This window comes from Rhinoraja longicauda, chromosome 6, assembly GCF_053455715.1.
Source record: "Rhinoraja longicauda isolate Sanriku21f chromosome 6, sRhiLon1.1, whole genome shotgun sequence".
Taxonomy (NCBI): domain Eukaryota; kingdom Metazoa; phylum Chordata; class Chondrichthyes; order Rajiformes; family Arhynchobatidae; genus Rhinoraja; species Rhinoraja longicauda.
Window position 1 is genome coordinate 8,423,625 of NC_135958.1, and position 26,943 is coordinate 8,450,567.

The 26,943-nt window shown below is 45.6% G+C and overlaps 1 protein-coding gene across 6 annotated transcripts in view; it reads left to right on the forward strand.

Moving 5' to 3' along the window:
- znf423 (zinc finger protein 423) overlaps positions 1-26,943 on the forward strand; it is a 341,953-nt gene that overhangs the window by 82,722 nt on the left and 232,288 nt on the right. For 4 of the 6 annotated variants that reach the window (XM_078400409.1, XM_078400410.1, XM_078400412.1 and 1 more), the window contains one exon: positions 26,191-26,394. In XM_078400409.1, coding sequence (XP_078256535.1) covers positions 26,191-26,394 — 204 coding nt within the window. The remainder of the gene's footprint in view (positions 1-26,190; positions 26,395-26,943) is intronic. The other 2 variants (XM_078400411.1, XM_078400414.1) reach the window with 1 other exon arrangement.

Consider the following 26,943-nt stretch of genomic DNA (forward strand, 5'->3'; position numbering starts at 1 on the left):
AAATTTAATAAGTCAACCTTGGACATTAAAATGTATTGAATTTCTCATCATTATTTTTTTTTGCTGTTATTATTTCCTGATTATTTCCTGTACCATTCCACTCCGATGATTTTTTTTTGACGGATTGTGCGATTTTCGCGCCAACGACGCCCGATATTTTCCTTAACCGAGCTTTGGTACGGAAGCCTGAATGGTGCAGACTGACCGGCGAGATATTCCGTGTAGAAGGGGTGTGGTGGGAGAGGGCATGAGATCTGATCCATTGTGTAGGGAGAATGAAATACAAGGAGTGATGTTAGCGTTTTCAACACGGTAATGCAGAGGCAAACCTGTGATAGTAAAGAGTGTTCTGCCTGTGGTTGGGGAAGAGTGGTTTTCATGATATGCCTAGGAAGGAACTGCAGATGCTGGTTTAAGCAGAAGATAGACACAAAAAGATGGAGTAAGTCAGCGGGTCAGGGAGCATCTCTGGAGAAAAGGAATCGGTGACGTTTTGGGTCGAGACCCTTCTTCAGACTGAGAGTCATAGTCAACGGGAGATGTAGACGGTGATGTAGAGAGAGAAAGAGAACAAATTAATGAAAGGCGCGCAAAAAAATGATAAAGGAAACAGGCCATTGTGAACTGTGGCCCAGGCGAGAATGACTACAGGCAATGAAATGGGACTCAACAAGATGACAACAAGGAGGGTCTCGACCCGAAACGTCACCCATTCCTTCTCTCCAGAGAAGCTGCCCGTCCCGCCGAGTTACTCCAGCATTTTGTGTCTATCTTCGGCGTAAACCGGCACCTGCAGTTCCTTCCTGCGCAGGGCGACTTTGAAGCTGGTACGACTTGGGCGGGGAAGGGATGGGGGAAGAGGGAATGCAAGGGTACTTGAAGCGATGCCGTTGTGATATGAATGTGTGGATTGGTCAGGAGGATGAGCTGAATGTTCCCAGGTCAGATACGTCAACAGCAATACTTCAAAATAATGAATATTGGACAAGAAAACACAAGGTCAAGCCAGTGAGACGGAATTTCAAACAAATCTCAGAGTGTTTTCGAGGTACTTCTCTGGCTCATTCTGCATATCTTTGCCACTCGGGTCTGGTAATTTGATTTCAAAATCACTTTTTTCCGTGTGCTTTCAGTTTTCTTTCCTCCACCCCCCCGCCCAGAGTAAAACCTCATTGCATCTATTTCCAGGTCTTTTCTCCACCAATCACTTAGAGTCATAGGTATTTATTCACAAAATGCTGGAGTAACTCAGCAGGTCAGGCAGCATCTCAGGAGAGAAGGAATGGGCGACGTTTCGGGTCGAGACCCTTCCTCAGACTGATGTCAGGGGGGCGGGACAAAGGAAGGATATAGGTGGAGTCAGGAAGACAGTGGGAGATCTAGGAAGGGGGAGGGGAAGAGAGGGACAGAGGAACTATCTAAAGTTGGAGAAGTCAATGTTCATACCACTGGGCTGCAAACTGCCCAGGCGAAATATGAGGTGCTGTTCCTCCAATTTCCGGTGGGCCTCACTATGGCACTGGAGGAGGCCCATGACAGAAAGGTCAGACTGGGAGTGGGAGGGAGAGTTGAAGTGCTCAGCCACCGGGAGATCAGATTGGTTAACGCGGACTGAGCGCAGGTGTTGAGCGAAGCTATCACCGAGCCTGTGCTTGGTTTCGCCAGTGTAAATAAATTGACATCTGGAGCAGCGGAAGCAATAGATGAGGTTGGAGGAGGTGCAGGTGAACCTCTGTCTCACCTGGAAAGACTGTTTGGGTCCTTGGATGGAGTTGAGGGGGGAGGTAAAGGGACAGGTGTTGCACCTCCTGCGGTTGCAGGGGAAAGTGCCCGGGGTTGGGGTGGTTTGGGTAGGAAGGGACGAGTGGACCAGGGAGTTACGGAGGGAACGGTCTCTGCGGAACGCAGAGAGGGGAGGGGATGGGAAGATATGGCCAGTGGTGGGATATACCTTCGATTTGTACCAGCATCTGCAGTTATTTTCTTACAGTTAGAGTCATGGAGTCATACAGCAACTGATGCAGTTGGGAAACAGCTAACTTTCTGCAGCTGTATGGGCCAACTTTCAAAGGATATATTTAAGGCAGAGATTGACAGATTCTTGATTAGTGGGTGTCAGGGGTTAGTGGACATGTGCCGGAAGGAACTGCAGGTGCTGGTTTACACTGTACAGACAGCACCCATAGTCAGGATCGAACCTGGGTCTCTGGCGCTGTGAAGCAGCAACTCTGCCACTGCGCTCTAATATAAATGTCTGAAGCATACTCTTGAAATCAAGAGGCGTACCCCACCTGAACACATTATTTTAGTTTCCTTACGTGTAGTCTCTGACAGAGTGCCTGAGGACAGACACAAAATGCCGGAGTGACTCAGTGGGACAGGCAGCATCTCTGCAGAGAAGGAACGGGCCCAGACCCTCCTTCAAACTGAGAGTCAGGGGAGAGGGCGTCTAGAGATATGGAAGGGTAAGGTGCGAAAACGAAAGATCAAAGCGGACGACGATCAAGGGAATGTCGAATGGTATAAGAAAATAACTGCAGATGCTGGTACAAATCGATTTATTCACAAAATGCTGGAGTAACTCAGCAGGTCAGGCAGCATCTCGGGAGAGAAGGAATGGGAAACAATGGTTCCTTGTTAGCTGAGGGGAAGTTGATGTGGAGGCATACAATCGGTAAAGATTCCTGAAGTGCCCACCCCAGATGCAGAGAGAGAAAGGCAAACATGACAAGAATGTGCTGAAAGCTTTATTTGCCTGAATGTGATCTCAATCCTCGTTGGCCCCCCTCTGTGACGGCCATTTAAAATATCAAGCTGCATTCACATCAGCCTGCCTGCATCATGACCAGCTGCTTCTATAATTAATTTCCAGACAGGTCAATTCCCTGGTGGCAGATCGGATCTTCCATTAACCAGCTTTGCAGAAATCAAATGGGATTCTCAAGGAGGAGCCTTGATGTCAACTGGTTTCATAGATGTGCTGGAACGGTCAAATCCACAGGTGAAGTGGCAGGTAATGAATGTCCTGTGGTGCAAAGGAAGGAACAGCAGACGCTGGCTTACACCGAAGATAAACACAAAATGCTGGAGTAACTCAGCGGGACGGGCAGCATCTCTGGAGGGAAGGAATGGGTGACGTTTCGGGCCGAGACGCTTCTGAAGAAAATAAAGCACGATTGAACCTTGATTCCCTCAATATCCAAAAATCTTTTGGATCTCTCTATCAGTGACTTTGGGGCTGCACCTCCTTTTGGTGGAGAATTCCAAACATTCACTACCTTCTTGGTGAAGAAATATCTTCCACTTCAGTCCTGAATGGCCAACACGTTACTTTGAGACCTCAAAACAGGCCCTTCGGCCCAACTTTGCCCATGCCAACCAAGATGCCCCATCTGCAATCGTCCCACCTGCACGTGTATGGCCCATTTCCCTCTAAACCTTGCGTAGGAAGGAACTGCAGATCTTGTTTTATACCGAAGATGGACACAAAGTGCTGGGGTAACTCAGCGGGTCAGGCAGCATTTCTGGAGAAAAAGGACGGGTGATGTTTCAGGTCGGAACCCTTCTTCAGACTACGTGTTCTCCAGTCCAAAGAAGGGCTCTGACCCGAAACGTCACACATCCTTTTTCTCCAGAGATGCTGCCTGACCCACCGAGTTACTCCAGCACTTTGTGCCTTTCCTATCCATGTACCTGTCCAAATGCCTTTTAAATGCGGTTACAGTAACTGCCTGAACTAGCCCCTCAGGCATCTCGTTCCATCCACCCACTGCTCTGTGCGTCATCTCCGGATATACCTTATGCAGCTACGTAAGAATTCTCGTAGCAGTGAGATCACCTCTCTGAACTCAGAGATCCGTAGGTCCAGCTCAATCCTTTCTCGTATGACAAATACTCCACCTCAGGAATCAATTCATTGAACCTATTTTATACTCTATCCGCCAACAAGTATATCCTTCCTTAATTGTGATGGAATACAGATCAGATCTGTAAACAATGTCCCAGACGTAATCTTATTGGAGTTCCCAGGCATCATTACTATTGTAGTCAAGTCCTCGAGTTGAAGAAGGCCAACACGTATTCAATGATTCGGTGATACTTTATTCTCGCATGTACCCAGATACCATGACATTCTTTGCCAACAATACACAGGTACGCAGAGTCGCCTCGTATCTGGCACCGACAGAGTTACAAAAGTAATCATTGGAGTCACAGTGGTCCCTCTTTGTTCTCAAGGCCCCCCAACGATGGGCCCCTCTTGGTTCTCACCTCCCACCCCCCTCTCACTTCCCCAGCTGTGTCTCTCTTTGTTCTCAGCCCTCCCCCCCCACACACCAGGTCCCCCTAGTTTGTCTTCACAGTTGTCTCTTGTTAATGCACATTAATGGTGAAAGGCTTGGATAGAGTGGATGTGGAGAGGATGTTTCCACTAGAAAAAAACATTGAAAAATAGGTGTAGGAGTGGGCCATTCGGCCCTTCGAGCCAGCACCGCCATTCAAAATGATCATGGCTGATCATCTAAAATCAGTGCCCGGTTCCTGCTTTTACCCCATAGCCCTTGAATCCTTTAATCCTAAAAGGTAGGTGGGGGAGTCTAGCATTAGAGCACGAGTGGGAGAGTCTAGGACTAGAGGTCATAGCCTCAGAAGTAAAGGACGTTCTTTTAGGACGGAGATGAGGAGGAATTTCTTTTGTTGGTTGGTGGTTTGGGGAAGAATCTGTGGAATTCTATACAGCAGCTGTGGAGGCCGTCAGTGGATATATTTAAGTCAGAGGTAGATAGATTCTTGATTAGTACGGGTGTCAGGGTGTCAGGGGGTAAGGGGAGAAGGCAGGAGAATGGGGTTAGGAGGGAGAGATTGATCAGCCACGATTGAATGGCGGAGCTGACTTGATGGGCCGAATGGCCTATCACTTCTGATTAACTGCAAGTGATTTTTATCCAAGGAATCCCTCGTCCCTTTGAAACATAGAAACATAGAAAATAGGTGCAGGAGTCGGCCATTCGGCCCTTTGAGCCATTCAATATGATCATGGCTGATCATCCAAAATCAGTTCACCGTTCCTGCTTTCTCCCCATATCCCTTGATTCCATTAGCACTAAGAGCTAAATCTAACGCTCTCTTGAATGCATCCAGCGAATTGGCCTCCACTGCCTTCTGTGGCAGAGAATTCCACAGATTCACAACTCCCTGGGTGAAAAGGTTTTTTCCTCATCTCAGTCCTAAATTGCCTACCCCTTATTCTTAAACTGTGACCCCTGGTTCTGGATTCCCCCAACATCGGGAGCATTGAATACCCAACACCCTTCAGTCTCTCGCCCTTTAAAATGTTCTCTGCTTTTCTATCTCGTCCACCAAAGTGGTGGCCTCCCTGTCGCCAACATGTAGTCCATCTGCCAAGTCCTTGTCCATTCACTTCTGAAGGTTCTCTGTGTGGCTCTCAGAACCTACCCTGGCACCATCTACAAACATGAATATATTACCTTTGGCTCCCAAACCAAGTTATTGATCCAGGTTGTGATCATTCGGGCCACCAGCACGTTGATCTTTGCACTGCCCTACGTTCATAGCCTTTCAACCTAAACGTAACCTCTTTACTCCTGACAAACAAACCCTGCTCACTTGCATCCACCTGTCATTTGCCAGGCCTTGTCTCTTTCCTTCCTTGTTATTCCTGCATTCTCCCCCTTACTGCGATCAGTCACGGGGAGAACGTACAAACTCCGTACAGGCAGCACCCGTGGTCAGGATTGAACCCGGGTCTCTGGCGATGTCAGGCAGCAACTCTACCGCTGCGCCACTGTGCCGCCCCAACCGGTTGCATCTAAAAACAATCACTTTGAACAGTCTGAAGAAGGGTCTCGACCCGAAACGTCACCCGTTCCTTCTCTCCAGAGATGCTTCCTGTCCCGCTGAGTTACTCCAGATTTTTGAGCTAGATAGAGCTCTTAAGGATAGCGGAGTCAGGGGGTATGGGGAGAAGGCAGGAACGGGTTACTGATTGAGAATGATCAGCCATGATCACATTGAATGGCGGTGCTGGCTCGAAGGGCTGAATGGCCTCCTCCTGCACCTATTGTCTATTGTCTATTTTTCGATTTAAACCAGCATCTGCAGTTCTTTCCTACACATCACTTTGAGTCATGGAGCCATACAGCACGGAAACAGGCCCCTCGGCCCAACTGGTCCATGACAACCAAGGTACCCCGTCTGTGCTGAGGCCCACTGCTGTGATTACCTGCCAATCCTGAACTCGTAAGTGCCTGGTTCTAGACAAATGCTGTGACGATGGAACAGCGTTGGGAAATAAGCTAGTCTGATTTATGGGCCACTGGTTCTGATACTTAGATGTCTGTAACAACATTGTGCCAGTGGAGAGGAGCGCTGCAAATTGATATGTGGTGTTGGTGCTCTCCCCGCTATTAGTTCAGTTTAGTATAGAGATACAGCACGGAAACAGGCCCTTCGGCCCACCCAAGTCTGCGCTGACCAGCGATCCCCGCACACTAACACTATCCTACACACACTAGCGCCAATTTACACTTTAACCAAGCCAATGTACCTACAAACCCGTACGTCTTTGGAGTGTGGGAGGAAACCGAAGATCTCGGAGAAAACCCACGCAGGTCACGGGGAGAACGTACAAACTCCGTACAGACAGCACCCGTAGTCGGGATCGAACCCGGGTCTCTGGCGCTGCAAGCACTGTAAGGTAACAACTCTACCACTGCGCCACCGTGCCGCCCTTACTCTTATTATTATAAGTTATTATTAAGTCAAGGCCCAACTTTGGTTTCATCTTGCTTTAATGTCACGATTGGGCCTGGTTTTATAAGCCTGTTTTCAGCCACATATAACCATAGAAATAGGAGCAGGAGTATGCCATTCGGCCCTTCGAGCCTGCACTGCCATTCAATATGATCATGGCTGATCATCCAGCTCGGTAACCTGTACCTGCCTTCTCTCCATACCCCCTGATCCCTTTAGCCACAAGGGCCACATCTAATTCCCTCTTAAATATAGGCAATGAACTGGCCTCAACTACCTTCTGTGGCAGAGAATTCCACAGACTCACCACTCTCTGTGTGAAGAAATGTTTTCTCATCTCGGTCCTAAAAGACTTCCCCCTTATCCTTAAGCTGTGACCCCTGGTTCTGGACTTCCCCAACATCGGGAACAATCTTCCCGCATCTAGCCTCTCCAACCCCTTAAGAATTTTATGTGTTTCAATAGCCAATTGAAGCTCTCTGACCATTGGAGGCTGATTCACGGGTCAGGAGCGGAATTTAAAAGCCTGCCTTTCCAACAAGGGAGAGTACTGTGATACAGAGAGTCTTTGTTGTGGATCTCAGTGCATCCCCCTGACAATGGCCACTGTAGGCAGAGGTCACAGTGCTGACCTCAAGGTCGAATCACTGCCTTTGGTGCGATGAAAGCAAATAAGTCACTAAAACACCGGCACTCAGTTGCAAATACAATCCTATTGCTTCAGATCACAAATAGGCTAACCTGCCTCATTTCATAGTCTATCATCATAGTAGGAAGGAACTGCAGATGCTGGTTTACACCAAAGATGGACACAAACGAATGGCGGAGTAGACTTAATGGGCCGAATGGCCGAATTCAGCTCCTGGAACCTATGAACTTATTAAGAACAAAATGCTGGAGTAACTCAGCGGGCCAGGCAGCATCTGTGGAGAAAAGGAATGGGTGACCTTTCGGGTCGAGACCCTTCTTCAGACTGCAGAAGGGTCTCGACCCGAAATGCCACCATTTCCTTTTCTCCAGAGAGGCTGCCTGACCCACTGATTTACTCCAGCATTTTGTGTCTATCTTCATAGTCCATTATGTTTGAAATCTCCACTCACAAGTAGATCCTTTCATTCATTACTGTAACAAATAAAGACAATTTAAAAAAAACTTATTTTGTTGAAGGTAAACGTAATGTAGAAGTTAAAATGTTGATATTCTCTCCTGTGCATCATTGTGCTAGCTTTCTCGGTGGCTTAATTTTATAGACACTTGGACAGGTATATGGACAGGAAAGGTTTATGGGCCAAACGCAGGCAAGTGGGATAAGGGTAAATATGGGCAAATGGGACTAGATTAGATGGGGCATCTTGGTTGGTATGGACGAGATGGTATGAAGGCCCTGTTTCGTTGCTGTTGGACTATGACTAATTGTCCTACCTTCATGTTGTGCTGAATATCTGTCTGCTGGAACCTTGCACCCCTTATTCAGTTCAGGGAATTAGATGTCCGTGCTGACTGCCTCGTGTTTGCTACTGAGCCTAGAATACCAATTCCCTACTTCTGCATTCCAAAGCAACACGCAAACCTTCAGCTGCAGATAGACACAAAAAGCCGGAGTAACTCAGCGGGACGGGCAGCATCTCCGGAGAGAAGGAATGGGTGACGTTTCGGGTCGAGACCCTTCTTCAGACCTGAATATTCTGGTCTGTAGAAGGGCCTCGACCCGAAAGGGTCTTCACCCATTCCTTTTCTCCAGAGATGCTGCCTGTCCCGCTGAGTTACTCCGGCATTTTGTGTCTCTCCTTATAGTTAATAAATCCAGATTGTACTTCAGGTACAGGAGAGCTCTGGCGCGTATCTTTTGGGAAAGCAACGGTCTGTTGTGTGAGGTCTGGAGAGGCACCTGACTGTTTCAGCAAGCCGGAAGATGTATCTGGTGCGGACTCGCAGGGCTCTTGATAGTTTGGATACTCCACAGTGGCACGTACACTTCTAATGGCCCCAACCTGTGCCTCCATGGAAGGTTCACCTGCTGTAGCAGCTGCTGTGTCACTGGCATAGACACCTCCAGAGAGGAAACAAACGATACTCTCCTGATTCCACACAGCACGCTGCAAGATGGACCCAGCCATCTTGTGTATTTGGTCTGACAGGCTAGGTTGTGCGGCAAGCACTTAACTATTCACCTCCTGATTGCTTCCTTCTGGTCCCCATCTGCTGTCTCTCGGGGAGTGCCGCCCTTGCGTAGAGCTGCGCTGTGGTGACACAATAAGACCCCTTTTCTTCCAGTCTAATGCAGACCACATGTGTCAAGCATTCTACTCATGCCATGCCGTGCCACTCTAACCGTTGCCCTGTCGATACCACTCTCTGGTCCCCCAGGAGAGCTCAGTCAGGTATTGTGTTCCTTCTTCCCCAGCAAGGTGCACGTGGTCCTCTCTGGGGGTGCAAGGTTTCTCTTTGGCAAATCCACACTGAAAAGAATGAAAGATAACAGAGCAGTTTCACAGTATGTACGGTGCCTGTAACACGGAATGGTTGCAGTGCCTGGGCTTTCTCTGAGATCTCCGGTTTCCTCCCACACTCCAAACGTGTGCAGGTTTGTAGATTAATTGGCTTCGATAAAATTGTAAACTCGTCCCCAGAGTGTGTGGGATAGTGTTAGTGTGCGGGGATCGCCGGTCGGCGCGGACTCGGTGGGCCGAAGGGCCTGTTTCCGCACTGTATCTCCAAACCGAACTCAACTACAGAAGAGAGCCATTAATGTCACCAGCACCCCGTGTCAGAACAATCCAGATATAGAGTCAAGTTGTGCAGCACAAAACCCTTCGGCCCACTCCATTCATGCCGACCCTTTGCCTGTCTGCGGCATTGTACAGTGCAGCACAAGAACAGGCCCTTCGGCCCACGATGGATGGCTCGATTGTAGTCATGGTTGTAGTCGTGCATTACCTTTCCGCTGGCTGGTTAGCACGCACCACAAGCTTTTCACTGTACCTCGGTACACGTGACATCAAACTGAACTGAACTAAGCTAAACTAAATCAAACTAATGTATGTGCCGAACATGATGCCAAGACCATCACTTATCTACCGGCAAGGAGCCCATATCCCTCCACTCCCTGCATATCAATGTGCCGATCAAAAAGCCTCTTAAACGCCACGATCACATCTGTCTCCATAACCACCCCTGGCACCCAGCACCCTGTGTTACAGGCACCCACCACCCTGTGTTCCACACCCAGCACCCTGTGTTACAGGCACCCAGCACCCTGTGTTCCACACCCAGCACCCTGTGTTCCACACCCAGCACCCTGTGTTACAGGCACCCACCACCCTGTGTTACAGGCACCCAGCACCCTGTGTTCCACACCCAGCACCCTGTGTTCCAGGCACCCACCACCCTGTGTTCCACACCCAGCACCCTGTGTTCCAGGCACCCACCACCCTGTGTTCCACACCCAGCACCCTGTGTTCCACACCCAGCACCCTGTGTTACAGGCACCCAGCACCCTGTGTTCCACACCCAGCACCCTGTGTTCCACATCCACCACCCTGTGTTCCACACCCAGCACCCTGTGTTCCACACCCAGCACCCTGTGTTCCACACCCACCACCCTGTGTTCCAGGCACCCAGCACCCTGTGTTCCAGGCACCCAGCACCCTGTGTTACAGGCACCCAGCACCCTGTGTTCCACACCCAGCACCCTGTGTTCCACACCCAGCACCCTGTGTTACAGGCACCCAGCACCCTGTGTTCCACACCCAGCACCCTGTGTTCCACACCCAGCACCCTGTGTTACAGGCACCCAGCACCCTGTGTTCCACACCCAGCACCCTGTGTTCCACACCCACCACCCTGTGTTCCACACCCAGCACCCTGTGTTCCACACCCAGCACCCTGTGTTCCACACCCAGCACCCTGTGTTCCACACCCACCACCCTGTGTTCCAGGCACCCAGCACCCTGTGTTCCAGGCACCCAGCACCCTGTGTTCCAGGCACCCAGCACCCTGTGTCCCAGGCACCCACCACCCTGTGTTCCAGGCACCCAGCACCCTGTGTTCCAGGCACCCAGCACTCTGTGTTCCAGGCACCCAGCACCCTGTGTTCCAGGCACCCAGCACCCTGTGTTCCAGACACCCAGCACCCTGTGTTCCAGGCACCCACCACCCTGTGTTCCAGGCACCCAGCACCCTGTGTTCCAGGCACCCACCACCCTGTGTGAAAAACGTGCCCTGTACATCTCCTTTAAACGTTGCCTCTCTCACCTTAAAGCGATGTCCTCTGGTCTTTGATTTTTCCATCCTGGGTAAAAGATTTTGACTGTCTACCCTAACTATGCCTCTCATAAATGTGTACACTATCAGGTCTCAATCACATTTGAACCCACTAGGTCAGTATCCGTCTATGTGCGGGTAGACACCGAATGCTGGAGTAACTCAGCAGGTCAGGCAGCATCTCTGGAGAGAAGGATTGGGTGACGTTTCGGGTCGAGACCCTTCGTCAGACTATGTGGTGTCTGTTTTAAGCGCATGTCTAAATGTCTCTTAAACATAATGATTGGGTCTGACTTCGCCACCTCCTCTGCCAGTGAGTTCCAGAAATCAACCACTTTTTCTATTTAAAAGGTGTGTTAATTGTCCTTCAGAGTAGAAACCAGTCAAGATAACAGATGATGGTATTTAGAGTCACCATGGTGGTGAGTCTGTGGAATTCATTGCCACAGACGGCTGTGGAGGCCGTCAATGGGTATTTTTAAAGCAGAGATTGATAGGTTCTCGATTAGTAAGGGTGTCAAGGGTTATGGGAGAAGGCAGGAGAATGGGGTTGGGAGGGAGAGATAGATCAGCCATGATTGAATGGCGGCGTAGACTCGATGGGCCGAATGGCCTATTTCTGCTCCTATAACTCGTGAACATATGAAATTATGCAAAAAAAATCTTTTCATTCACATCACCTAAAGATAAGGAGAAGCCAGTGGATGTGATGCATTTGGAAGTTCAGACCATCTTTGATAAAATACCATGTGTTAAAAGAATTGGAGCAATTGGGAATGGAATGACATGTTGGACTGGATAGGGATTGACAAATGGACATCAAACAGGGAAGTAGGTGATTCTGCAAGAGTGTGATTGTTACATTCGAAAGAAACTTCACCTTATCGGAAATTGGCACCATAGAAAGGATCTTTTTAGTTTAGTTTAGTTTAGTTTAGTTTATAGATACAGCGTGGAAACAGGCCCTTCGGCCCACCGAGTCCACACTGACCAGAAATCCCTGCACATTGAGACTATCCTACACACACTCGGGACAATTTTACATCCATACCAAGTTAATTAACCTACAAATCCGTTCGTCTTTGGAGCGTGGGAGGAATCCAAAGATCTCGGAGAAAACCCACGCGGTCACGTGGAGGACGTACAAACTCCGTACAGACAGCACCCGTGGTCGGGATCGAACCAGGGTCTCCGGCACTGCGAGTGCTGTAAGGCAGCAACTCTACCGCTGCGCCACCGCTCGGCCCCAAAGGAATAAGGTGCTAGCCTGCCCAACCTCTCCTTGTAGCTCAGGGCCTCAAGTCCCGGCAACAGCCTCGTAAAATCAGTCAATATCATCAAAGACTCGCACCACCCTGGCCGCGTTCTCAATTTATTCAGAAAAAGGTACAGGAGTCCGAAAACTGTGTCCACCAAGTTCAAGAACAGCTTCTTCCCGACAAATACCAGAACCATGTGAACATCACACATTAACTTATGAACGACAGGCTGTCTTTGTGTGGGAAGGAACGGCAGATGCTGGTGTACACCGAAGATAGACACAAAATGCTGGAGTAACTCAGCGGGACAGGCAGCGTTTCTGGAGAGAAGGAATGGGTGACGTTTTGGGTGGAGACTCTTCTTCAGACTGAACTGCCTTTGGTTGCGCTAAAGAATCTGGGTTTTTTTTGCATTAGTATTGGGGTTATTGATGTATAAGAAGATAACTGCAGATGCTGGTACAAATCGAAGGTTTTTATTCACAAAATGCTGGAGTAACTCAGCAGGTCAGGCAGCATCTCGGGAGAGAAGGAATGGGTGACGTTTCGGGTCGAGACCCTTCTTCAGACTGATTGGATTGGGGATTTTTGTTTGTTATATATTATCTACTGCGTTACAGGCCGATTACGCTGCTGCAAATAATAATTTAATTTAACAGCTGTGACAAATAAACATTCTTGACTCTCTTGATCCAGTTACAAAAAAATGGTGCCAATGGGGGAAGGGAGCGAGGGGCGAGAGAGTTCCATACTCAGAATAACAAAGTTATTTTTCCCCGCAGCATTTCCAAATATAAAGGTCTTCCTCAAAGGTACAAGTTTATTTTTGTTGCAAGCTAGAAATATTAAAGGCAGTAACTTTGTTCAATAAAATATCATTGCATAAGCGTCAATAGAAATGATTGCTGTCATTTTGAGTGGCCACCCATAGTGACTAGCAGCTGTGTTCTTAAGAGACAATGGTGTCTGTGCTAATAGTATTGATTTGCCGAGACTTATTTTCATCAAGGCTGCTTTTTTTCCTTGTTTGTCAAGTCACACGGTAACTTTTAAGTGGTTCTCTAGTTCTTCATAAAATTGTGTTACAATTAATTTCGCCCACCGAAGACAAATAATTCATTGTGTAGAAACAAGGGTGGCTGAGTGGCGCAGTGGTAGAGTTGCTGCCTTACAGCGCCAGACTCCCGGGCTCGATCCTGACTACGGGTGTTTGTACGTTCTCCCCGTGACTGTTTTCTGGGTTTTCTCCGGGTGCTCCGGTTTCCTCCCACACACCAAAGACACGCGGGGTTTGCAGGTTAACTGGCTTGGGTTTAAAAAAATTGTAAATTGTCAATAGTGCGTAGGATAGTGTTAGTGTATGGGGTGTTCGCTAGTCGGTGTGGACTCGGCTGGCCAAAGGGCCTGTTTCCACGCTGTATCCCTGCATCCCTAAAGTAAACTAAAGAGAGAACTGAAATGAGTACCGTTGCAATGAAAGTAAGGAGAGGATTTCATTCAAAATCTTTTTTTAAAAAATTGCATATATTAAAGAACGATGCAGAAGTCAGGAGTGGATCAGTTCATAGTCACTGCAATCCGTCCAGTTATTCTTTACAAATAGTGATCTTCTTTACCTTGCACAAAATGTTATTATTTTATCATGTATCTATACACTATAAATGGCTCGATTGCCTGAAGAAGTTCTCGACCCGAAACGTCACCCTTTCCTTCTCTCCAGAGATGCTGCCTGTCCCGCTGAATTACTCCAGCATTTTGTGTCTATCTTCAATTGTAATCATGTATTGTCTTTCCACTGACTGGATAGCACGCAACAAAAGCTTTTCACTGTACCTCGGTACACGTGACAACAAACTGAACTGAACCCAACTGTATGATTTTATTGTGTAGGAAGGAACTGCAGATGCTGGTTCACACCCAAGATGGACACAAAATGCTGGAGTAACTCAGCGGGACAGGCAGCATCTCTGGAGAGAAGGAATGGGTGACGTTTCGGGTTGAGATCCTTCTTCCCTCCCTTCTCTCCAGAGATGCTGCCTGTCCCGCCGAGCTACTCCAGCACTTTGTGCCTATGTACGATTTTATTTCCGAGCGGAGAACAAACTCCAGCTAACGTACTGCACAACTGGCCCAGTCAACAAATTGTAGGACATGTGATACAATTAGGATGTTATCTCGAGGACCGAGTTGCAAATCTATAGCTCTCACAACAAATGACTTGACATATTACAACCAATTACATGGCATCGGCATGGGGTTCAGAGCACCATTGTAATCGATCATCGCGTTATGAATAGCCTGGCACTTCCTTTGCTTTCCATTGTGTAGAGGGCAAGGCATTCAGCCAGAAGCAGGATATTGATGAGGTTGAAGCCCATCTAACTTCCAACAGGGTGGACTTGATGACGGATGATGTGGCCGAAGTATATTTGCCTCTGCAGTTGAAGTCAGAAAGCAAATTAAGCTGCGACTCGCCTGTCTCCTCGGTCTCTAAACAGGGACCTGTTAAAACGTACCGTCAAGGGAAGAAGAAAAGCTTTGATATAAAAAAAAGCAAGGCCTTTATCAAGCAAGTTTGAATAACCTTTCGAGAAGTGAAAGTATTTAGAGGGGCAACCATGAGCTAACAAATAGGTGGCGCCACGGTGGCGCAGCGGGTAGAATTGCTGCCTCACAGCGCCAGAGACCCGGGTTCAATCCTGAACATCTTACGCCAATTACAACAGCAATACAGAATGGTTTTTATTCCCATCAAATGATGATTTACAATTTCATATCAACCAATACTTTTAAACAAATGACAGCACAGGTTATTCCATAGTCATCATCACTTCAAATTGTATCCCTATCACGACCAGTTGTGCTCAGGAGTGCTGATGCTGCATAACCCTCACCAGAACTCTTACCTTTCCAGCCTCAGAATGAGAGCCCCAGAACAATTTGGCACTTCTCAGTGTTGATCTCCACAGCTACTCATGTTCCACTTCCTCTCTTCCTGGAGCAGGTCTTTTTAATTGTCCACAAGGCTACCTGGCAGCTACGGTTCGTACCTGCCAGGCAGCCCAGGGCACTGTGACCCAAAGATATTGTTTGCGGTAGTTTCTTTTCCATTCATTAGTTTTTCGATGCTTTTCCAACATACGTACAAATGGGTCCACTCCCTCCCCCCCCCCCACCCCGGCAATCAGTCTGAAGAAGGGTCCCGACCTGAAACGTCACCTCTGTGTAGGAAAGAACTGCAGGTGCTGGTTTAAATCGAAGAGAGATTTTTTCAGTCAGAGAGTTGTGAATCTGTGGAATTCTCTGCCTCAGAAGGCAGTGGAGGCCAATTCTCTGAATGTATTCAAGAGAGAGCTAGATAGAGCTCAAGGATAGCGGAGTCAGGGGGTATGGGGAGAAGGCAGAAACGGGGTACTGATTGAGAATGGTCAGCCATAATCACATTGAATGGCGGTGCTGGCTCGAAGGTCCGAATGGCCTACTCTTGCACCTATTGTCTATTGTCTATTGTCTAGAGACACAAAAATGCTGGAGTAACTCAATGGGACAGGCAGCATCTCTGGAGAGAAGGAATGGGTGACATTTCTGGTCGAGACCCTTCTTCAGACTCATGCAGTTGGACTCATGCTGATGCTTCTAATTATTGGCACTCAACAACTTGCATGATTTACGTAGAAACATAGAAACATAGAAACATAGAAAATAGGTGCAGGAGTAGGACATTTGGCCCTTTGAGCCAGCACCGTCATTCTATACGATCATGGCTGATCATCCTGAATCAGTACCCTGTTCCTGCTTTCTCTCCTATCCCTTAATTCCTTTAGCCCGAAGAGCTAAATCTAACTCTCTTGAAAACATCCAGTGAATTGGCCTCCACTGCCTTCTGTGGCAGAGAATTCCACAGATTCACAACTCTCTGGGTGAAAAGGTTTTTCCCCATCTCAGCCCTAAATGGCCGACCCCTTATTCTTAACTTCTGGGCTGCACTATGAGTACTGTAAGTACTATGTACTTGCAGATTTTTCTTCAAGTCAGTATTTTTAAAGTTGTTGTTGTGCCATTGCACACCCTCATACATCACTTTATTTCTCGTGCAACAATACAAGAATGTATTTTCCCCACAAGAAACAAGGAACTGCAGATGCTGGTTTACCAGAAAAGGCACAAAGTGCTGGAGTAACTCAGCGTGTCAAGCAGCATCTCTGGAGAGCATGGATGGGTAGGGTACCGACCCGAAACGTCACCTATCCCTGTTTTCCAGAGATGCAGCCTGACTCGCTTTGTTACTTGTGTCTTTTTTTACAGTGAGATTGTTTGAGAAATATCCTCAATTTATCCTCATTCAAATAATCTCCTTCAGTTCCATTAGTGAAGCCAAAAACCATGTAGCTTGCAAAGGGGGTTGAATTACTGAGGTGACAGTGCGGCACGGTGGCGCAGCAGTAGAGTTGCTGCCATACAGCGGCAGAGACCCGGGTTCAATCCTGACTCAGGGTGCTGTCTGTGCCGAGTTTGTACGTTCTCCCCGTGACCATGTGGGTTTTCTCCAGGTGCTCCGGTTTTCTCCCACTCTCCAAAGACGTGCAGGTTTGTTTGTAGTGAATTGGCGTCAGTAACAATTGTGAATTGTCCCTAGTGTGTAGGATAGTGCTAGTGTACGAGGTGATCGCTGGTCAGTGCGGACTCGTTGGGCCGAAGGGCCTGTTTCTGCGCCGTGTCTCTAAACTAAACTAAACTAAATATAGTTCAACAGAGCTTTATTTGTCATTCGGTACCAAGGTACCGAACGAAACTACATAGCAGTCACACACAAAAAAGAACACAAGACACATGACCCCAACACATAACGTCCATCACAGTGACTCCAAACACCCCCTCACTGTGATGGAGGCAACAAAACTGGCAGGGAGGAACTGCAGATGCTGGTTTAAACCGAAGACAGACACAAAAGGCTGGAGTAACTCAGCGGGTCACGAAAGGTTGGAGTAACTCCAAGTGCTGAATTTCCCATTAAACTATGAATGTGGGAAAATCCTGAATTTGCTGCCCGTTTCCCTCAACAGCGGCAGCAAATGATGAAAGGTTAGCTATCATTACCATCGTAAAATGCAGGCTACTGTCTTATCATAAAGCAGCACAGCTTGGCACAGTGTCACTGTGTGTGACGCATCCACTTACAACTGAACATTCTCAACTGGAAACCCTTTCTAATTATTTTTTTTCTTAACTGGGAAAACTTTCCGGCCGGTGACTCATAGTTTCATTTGTACAGATCTGGAAACTGACTATCACTGAAGAGAAAAAAATACTCACAGGGCAGACACAAAATGCTGGAGCAACTCAGCGGGACAGGCAACATCTCTGGAGAGAAGGAATGGGTGACGTTCCGGGTCGAGACCCTTCGACGGAATCGAAACGTCACCCATTCCTTCTCTCCAGAGATGCTGCCTGTCCCGCTGAGCCACTGCAGAGGGCTCAGAGAGGGCGGTGGGTATATGGAATGAGTTGCCAGAGGAGGTAGTTGAGGCGGGATTGTCAGTAAATGGTATTGTTTTATTTACCTGAGTCCTGTGTATCTGGTTTTTGGTCCCTGGTGAACAGTTCTTGGTCAACCTTACCACAAGTAATGCTAAGCCCTGTAGAAACCATCAGCTGTATTTGCACATGTATACATCACCTGCAGCTTCATACATAGGGTGGTGGGTGCATGGAATGAGATGTCGGAGGAGGTGGCTGAGGCAGGGACTATAACAACATTGAAAAGACACTTGGAAAGGTAGTTTGATGTTTTAGTTTAGTTTAGAGATGCAACGTGGAAACAGGCCCTTTAGCCCACCGAGACCGCACCGACCAGTGATCCCCTCACATTAACACACACACACACACACACACACGCACACGCACACGCACACGCACACGCACACGCACACGCATACACACACACACACACACACACACATATACACACACACACACACACACACACACACACACACACACACACACACACACACACACACACACACACTAGGAACACTTTACATTTTTGTTATATACCAAGGCAATTAACCTACAAACCTGTACGTCTTTGGAGAGTGGGAGGAAACCGAAGATCTCAGAGAAAACTCACGGGGAGAACGTACAAACTCTGTACAGACAGCACCCGTAGTCAGGATCGAACCCGGGACTCTGGAGCTGTAAGGCAGCAGCAACTCTACCGCTGTGCCACCGTGCCGCTCACAAAAATGGAATGAGCTGTCAGTGGAAGTAGTTGAGGCAGTACTTTAACCATTTAAAAGACAATTGGACGGGTGCATGGATGGGAAAAGTTTAGAGGGATCTGGATCAAGTGCAGGCCAATGCACTTCGTGCTTCGATGGGACATCTTGGTCGGGATGGACAAGTTGGCCTGTTTCTGTGCTGTATGGCTCTTATCACTCGAATATGAAAAACATGCACTCTCACTAACCGTTCCATCCGGAAATAAGAATATTCAAGGATGAATTATTAAATGCTTAAAAATTAAATGAAAACACATTGCTCCTTTAATTGCTCACACTACAGTTATTTCCCCTTTAATAGGCTGACGAATTCCAGTACATGTACCCAAGAAGATTTTTTATTTTTTTAATGTATCTTTTGCTAATAGCAAGGTTAGGAACATGATGATTTTTCAAGCTGTGCTGAAAATATTGCATGCACTTGCCATGGTTACAAACATTAGGAAATTATGATTCAGAACAAAATGCTGAAAATAGCAAACTCACTAATAGGTTAATTTAACTGTTAAAACAAACTTTGTTACTTGGTGATCGTTTCGCTGAACACTTCCGCTCAGTCCGCCTAAACCTTCCTGATCTCCCAGTTGCTCAAGACTTTAACTCCCCCTCCCACTCCCACACTTGGCCTTTCTGTCCTGGGCCTCCTCCATTGTCAGAGTGAGGCCCAGCGAAAAATGGAAGAACAGCACCTCATATTTCGCTTGGGCAGGTTACACCCCAGCGCTAGTTCTCCGACCAGTCTTCCTGTCTCCGACTATATTTTATCTCTGTCCCACCCACTCCCCTGACATTAGTCTGAAGAAGGGTCCGATCTGAAACGTCACCCATTCCTTCTCCCCAGTGATGCTGCTTGTCCCGCTGAGTTACTCCAGCATTTTGTGTCTATCTTCGATTTAATCCAACAACTGCAATTCTTTCCTACACATTTTGTTACATGACAGTTTGTTCCATGGTCAATGTATTGATTTGATGGGACTCCAGTCATCTTTTCCTGCACAACCTTTAAAAGTATGTCAGGCATTATGAGGAGAAGGCAGGAGAGGGAAAGCTAGATCAGCCGGGATTGAGTGTCAGGGACAGTTTCTTCCCAGCTGTTATCAGGCAACTTAACCATCCTACCACAACCAGAGAGCAGTGCTGAACTACTATCTACCTCATTGGTGACCCTCGGACTATCTTTGATCGGACTTTACTGGCTTTACCTTGCACTGAACGTCATTCCCTTATCCTGTATCTACACTGAATAGCTCGACGACAATCATGTATTGTCTTTCCTCTGACTGGTTAGCACGCAACAAAAGCTTTTCACTGTACCTCGGTACACGTGACAATAAACCAAACTGAACCGAGTAGACTTGATGGGCCGAATGGCCTAATTATGCCCCTATAACTTATGAACGTGTGAACTTATGAATAAATTAAAAACTTATTTCATAAAGTTTTGCAAGCAGTTTTGTTGTTTAGATGCAATCTGTCCAAGGCGAGTTTTATGTGCTTACGTCATGAAAGGGGATCCTGGAAATGAGGATGAAATATAATTTTTTTAAAATCCCGATTACATTTCCTGAAGCTAGATTTGAAACAAAGAACAGAACCAGGAAATCGGTCACGGGAGGTGCTGCCAAAGCATCATGAACTCTTGTCATTTGAGTTAAGCATGATGGAATCAGGAATGTTGTGTTTATACAGGAACAGTCTCCATGGATTGACCCCAAGGGTAATGCTCAGTTCTGTTCTTTGTATGAATGCTAATTAAGTATTGCTAATTTATTTGAAACAGAGTGCCTAGGAAGACAGCGTGGTTTGCAGCTAGGGTCAGTTTTGTTTTAGTGTCATGGGATGTATCCATTACTGTATATTATTGGGTCAGTATTTTGCAACTCTACTCTGCCCGATAAGAACATCTGACGACACAGCACAGGAACTGGCCCTTTGGCCCGCAATGTCCGTGCCGAACACGATGTCAAGTCCAACTAATCCCCTCTGCCCGCACGTCATTCACACCCCTCCTATCCTGGAAGACCCCTTTGCAGGGACGATGTGCACTTTGTAGAAAACTGCGGGAAGAGGGAGGAAAGAAAAGAGTGGTGAAATCTTGTTGCCAGACGAACTAAATTAGTCTTTTTCGAATAGGTTGAGTTGAGTTTATTGTCACGGGTACTGAGGTACAGTGAAAAGCTTTTGTTGCCTGCTATCCAGTCAGCGGAAAGACTGTACATGATTGTGTATAAAATCATGAGAGGAATAGATCGGGTAGACGCACAGAGTCTCTTGCCCAGAGAAGGGGAATCGAGGACCAGAGGACATAGGTTTAAGGTGAAGGGGGAAAGATTTGATAGGAATCTGAGGGGTAACGTTTTTCACACAAAGGGTGGTGGGTGTATGGAACGAGCTGCTGGAAGAGGTAGTTGAGGCTGGGACAATCGCAATGTTTAAGAAGCAATTGGACAAGTAGATGGATAGGACAAGTTTAGAGGGATATGGGCCAAACGCAGGAGGCAAGTGGGACTAGTATGGATGGGACATGTTGGTCGTTGTGTGCAAGTTGGGTCGAAGGGCCTGTTTGCACAGTGTATGACTTTATGATTACAATCGAGCCGTCCACAGTGTACAGGCACATGATAAGGGGAATAACGTAATAATTGTGTCATGTCATAATTCTTGCACATTTTGAAAATTTACTAACATCAGCCAAATCTATCTGATCCACACATAGATAAGGCTTTTGTTTGCTTTGTTTGCTAGATCCAATTTGTTGGACTTGGCTGTCACGTCTTAACTCATGCAAATTGCTGTGTTAGCTCTGAACTTGATTGGCTTGAAATCCTTGTTCATAAAACAGTGATAAATCACAACTAAAGAGGCATAGCAGACAGCAATCAACACCTAGGAAGTGCTAATGAAAACTATCAATAAGCAATTGCAAAAAAACAAATCCCACAAAAGAATTGACAGGGAGGTACATTGCAATCGATGAGATTGTTCCAGATGCTGTTTAATAATTTTCGTTTCTGTGTTAAGATGACGGTTTATAGCTGTAAATAAATGCTATATTAACATAAATTACATTACGGGTCAAGAAGACGATTAAAACTGAATTAAACAAAAGGAGATAGACGCAAAATGCTGGAGTAACTCAGCGGGACAGGCGGCATCTCTGGTGAGAAGGAATGGGTGACGTTTCTGGTCGAGACCCTTCTTCAGACCCAACCCGAAACGCCACCCATTCCTTCTCTCCTGAGATGCTGCCTGACCCGCTGAGTTAATCCAGCTTTTTGTGCCTATCCTCGGTTCAAACCAGCATCTGTAGTTCCTTCCAAAACAAAAGGAGAATTAGTTGGAGGGTTTACATTGGTGAAGTATGTCACACTCTTTTCTCAGCTTCCGCTTTGGCTAATTTTGTGACACAGACACAAATTGCGGGGCATGGATATATACTGGGGTGGCAATATCGGAATGTTGGACATTCTGGTGAATAACTAGCAGACGACAGTCCTTAACTAATGAAATTTAGGGACAAAATGTTGGAGTAACTCAGCGGGACCAGGCAGCGTCTCTGGAGAGAAGGAATGGGTGACGTTTTGGGTCGAAACTTCTTCAGGTGATCCTTCTCTTTGCTATAAGAAAATAACTGCAGATGCTGGTACAAATCGAAGGTATTTATTCACAAAATGCTGGAGTAACTCAGCAGGTCAGGCAGCATCTCAAGAGAGAAGGAATGGGTGACGTTTCGGGTCGAGACCCTTCCTAATCAGTTATCAGCTAATGACATTTGGATTCAATCAATCAATTTCTTATCTTGTTGCTTTCTGTTGTATTTATTTTAAAAAATCATTTTTAAACTCTTCCATTTTATAATTTCGCACGTTTAACTTACATCTTGAATGAACTATTAGCGCGGATAACAAACTGGTTCAAATTGCAAGTCTGTTGGAAACATAAACTATCACAAAAACAGGTATCTTACACTGTGAGATAGCAGTCTTAAGATTTAGTTTTATAATAATGCATGTTCTGTAGTTTCGTTATTTTCATTGCTGGATTCTTCTCCTTCTTTCGTGTCCATCAACCATGTTTCAAATGTTACATCACTGTCATAGTCCGTCCGGAAAAGGGCGGAAGCTTCCGGCGACAATCAGTGGGAGCCATCACTTGTATAAAAGATGATGGTGGTAGCAGAATTAGCTCAGGACACTTCCAGTTTCCAGCACCGCGACGTGGACCCTTCTGCTATGGGGCCATTGCTGGATTACGGTCGTAAGTTCATAAGTGATAGGAGCAGAATTAGGCCATTCGGCCCATCAAATCTACTCCACCATTCAATCATGGCTAATCTATCTCTCCCTCCAAACCCCATTCTCCTGCCTTCTCCCCATAACCCCTGACATTATTTTTTTTAATTTTCCAACATTATGGCAGGCAAAGCAAAATTTCCAATATTTTGTTTGTGATTTGCAACATGAGACACAGTATTTTAGTTTAGACTTACTATTAAAGGCAAGCAGCATGAACTTGCTTTTTTTGCTTTGACAGTCAACTTTTGGCCCATAGCGTTTCATACAGGTAAGATCTGTCTTCTGTTTTCTTTCAAATCCAGTGTTAGTCTGAGGAGCCTGAAGCCTCTGCTCTTTGTTCATTTCAGACACATTGCTTTTAGCTAAATAAGGCTTCCTTCTATAAATCCCAGTATGAATCTACCCTACCACATTGACTTTTCGCATTGAATGGCGGTGCTGGCTCGAAGGGCTGAATGGCCTCCTCCTGCACCTATTGTCTATTGTCTATAGTACACGACTACAATCGAGCCGTCCGCAGTGTACACGATTAAGGGAATAACGTGAACAACGTTTAGTGTAAGGACTGATCAAAGGTAGTCCGAGGATCTCCAATGAGGTAGATAGTAGTTCAGCACTGCTCTCTAGTTGCGGTAGGATGGTTCAGTTGCCTGATAACAGCTGGGAAGAAACTGCATCTGAATCTGGAGGTGTGCGTTTTCACACTTCTGTTCCTTTTTCCGGATGGGATAGTGGTGAAGAGCGAGTGGCCAGGCTGCGACTGGTCCTTGATGCTGCCTGACCCACTGAGTTACTCCAGCACTTTGTGTCCTTTTGTCTAAACCAGAAACTGCACTTCCTCGTTTCTCTATCCAAAAACCCCACCGATCGCTGGTATTGTTTCCCAGCGTGCTACTAAATTTCTCGCTGGTTACACACTTCATTCCCTTAGCTGATCTGACTTGCACCATTATAATATGTTGTGCATAAAGTACTAATTATTTCATTAGTGGAAGGCAATAAAATACAATGATCAAATCCGTTTAAAACGTCACCGTCTAATAGTTAATCCTTATCGAATAAAACTGAAAGAAAAAAAAAAAATTCACTTTTCCAGAATAAAACCGAACCTTGTTGTCCATGAACTGGTTGTCGGGCAGTCCTGTAATTAAATGTGTTCTTTGGAAACGCTGTAACAAAACCTGAAAGAAGGTCACTGTTGTTCAGAGAATTAAGGGGATTGGAAAAGTTAACTGTAATATTTATCATAATGTCAGGCGCAAATAATGCCGTTAAATAGAACTGACATAGAGTCGGAAACCATTCTGGATGGAGACTTTCATAACAAATTGTGGTGAAACTGTTGCCCTATTTCCACACTTATGTGACCTATTCTGGATAGTGATTGTATTCCCTAATTTTTACTTTAGTTTAGTTTAGAGATAAAGAGCGTAAACAGGCCTTTCGACCCACCGAGACCGCGCCGACCAGCGATCCCCACACATTAACACTATCCTACACACACTAGGGACAATTTTTACATTTTATACAAAGCCAATTAGCTTACAAACCTGTGTGGCTCAGGAGTGTGGGAAGAAACCGAAGATCTCGGAGAAAACCCACGCAGGTCACGGGGAGAACGTACAAACTCCGTACAGACAGCACCCGTGGTCGGGATCGAACCCGGGACTCTGGTGCTGTGAGGCATGAACTCTACCGCTGCACCACCGTGCGGTCCTGACAGTTTGTTGTCAACTTTCACATTGTATGTCCATGTTGCTTCGTTCACTGTATGAACCATGAATAAAAACATTTTACAGCTTCTAGCTATGATACAACAACAAAATAGTATCTTGGATGCTGGACTTTTATTAAAATTGGATGTAGTAAGATTGTTAGGATTATTATAAGGGCCACATTCAGTTTTAATATTGAATATCAGATAAATCATGTAGACATAGAGGAAATATTGTCAAAAATACCAAGTAAAAGCTCGTCTTGTATTTACATCTGAGAAAGAAAATAGTTATAAATCCTAAAACATTTTTCAGCACCTTTCCATGTAAGCTGCATAGTTGTCAAATCTCAAGATTTAATTTCTTTAATTCACATTACAAATCTTGAGATCTCCAGATTTTGAGATTTGTAACGTGAATTACAAATCTCAAACTAATGTGAATTACGGATCGGAATATCTTGAGATCGCAAGGTTTGTAATGCGAAGTGAAGAAATGTTAAAGTTAAAAAAATATATATAATTTCGTCTGGTGGTGCAAGCGTAGACTTTCATCGTAATTATATCGTTTATTGACAGTGTTGTTGGAAATTGCGCCCATTGAAAGCTGCAACGCATATGGCATACTTGGCATTTGATGCAATTGCCTGTCAAGTCAGACAAACAACAGCTCTGAAAGGTCGTGAAGGTCAGATCTGCAGGAGGTCAAATGCAGATAACAATGTGAAACTTGGAAAAAACACTTCATCACGTTAGTCTGAAAGCGCAGTGAGATTTTTAAAATTGTTGCAATATGCAGATTTAATAATTCAGCATGTTCCTTTACCGTACAATATTTCAGGGAACATCTAATATTCATTCCTCTTGTTTTTTTAATTTGCATAGCCGTCCTTTTTCTAAAATTTAATCTCCTTATCTTGCAGAAACTGTTTGTTTCATTGTTTTATAAAAGGGATTATCACCACGATCCAATAAATGAGTCGCAGTTATTTTTACTGGACCAACAAACGGAAAAAAACGTTGAATCGTTTTAGAAATATTTTAAAATGTTGACATTATATTTTAAAAAATACAACCCTTTGCATGCTTTTGTTCTGTGATTGCTTCATATTTTGATCTACATTGTGTGGCTTCTAAAGTGTTCAACCTACACTCTGTTACAATAAAATATGAATATTCCTAGAATTCTAGTTACTATATTTACACCCAATTTAGAATATTTATAAAGCTTAACAATTGCCTTTTTCTTTTGGAAGGAAGGTGAGGGAAATGAGTCACAATTAAAATTTCCAATTGAATAAAAATCTTTGATAATACTTATGGTCTGAACATATTGTGTTTACAAATAGATTTAATATCGGATAAAAATGTTGTTCGCCATTTCCTTCAATTTACCTCTGATTATGCACTCTATTAGTCAGAAGTGGGATATCAAATATATTGAGTTGTGTTGTTATTTTTCGGCGATGGGGCTGTGATATTTCTTGTGTTCCTATCTCGGACGTGAAATGTGACCAGTTCACGCCCGTTCGCCCCCTGAGTTAACCGGGTAAACCTTTCGGCAGTACATCCTTTTTGAGTTATGGAATGTTCTGCTTTATCATCAGTAGGAACCTCAGGAGGAGAGCAGGAGTATGAGACCAAGGACAGACAACTGTTGGAAGACAGACACAGCATGACCAGTCAGGAAGAGAGAAATGAAGATGATGAAGACATAGAAGATGAATCAATTTACACCTGTGATAATTGTCAGCAGGACTTTGATTCACTGGCTGACTTGACTGAACATAGGGCTCATCGCTGTCCTGGAGGTAATGTTAAATTAACTCTGCATCCTGGCTTGGATGGACTGGGTAATTGGGTACAACTGATTAGATATTATTTTACGCAAATCTAGACACACACGGCTCAATTTCGGGGTTTACTGCAGGAGTTTATTAATTGTAACATATTGGATTTTACTTTAATCGTGGGGGTTGTTGTATCTACATGAAATCCTTAAGAACATGGTGTATAAATATAGTGTGCCAATTATCAATAGTGAAGATGTTAGGCAGCCGTATGGTATGGTGTACAACAAGAAGTCATCTAGTTAAACACGCAGATGAAAATTAAATTATTTCACCATTTAATAGGCTCATCCTTTCATAATTTTCTAAGCTCACAAAAAAAGTGGTTATTGACTCTAGTGTGCATATAATTTGTCTCTGCCGGTATTTCTTTCAGTAAATAATAAGATGGTACATGTTCAGTTCAGTTCAGTCTAGTTTATTGTCACATGTACTGTGGTACAGTGAAAAGATTTTGTTGCGTGCTATCCAGTCAGCGGAAAGACAATACACGATTGTCTTTATACATTG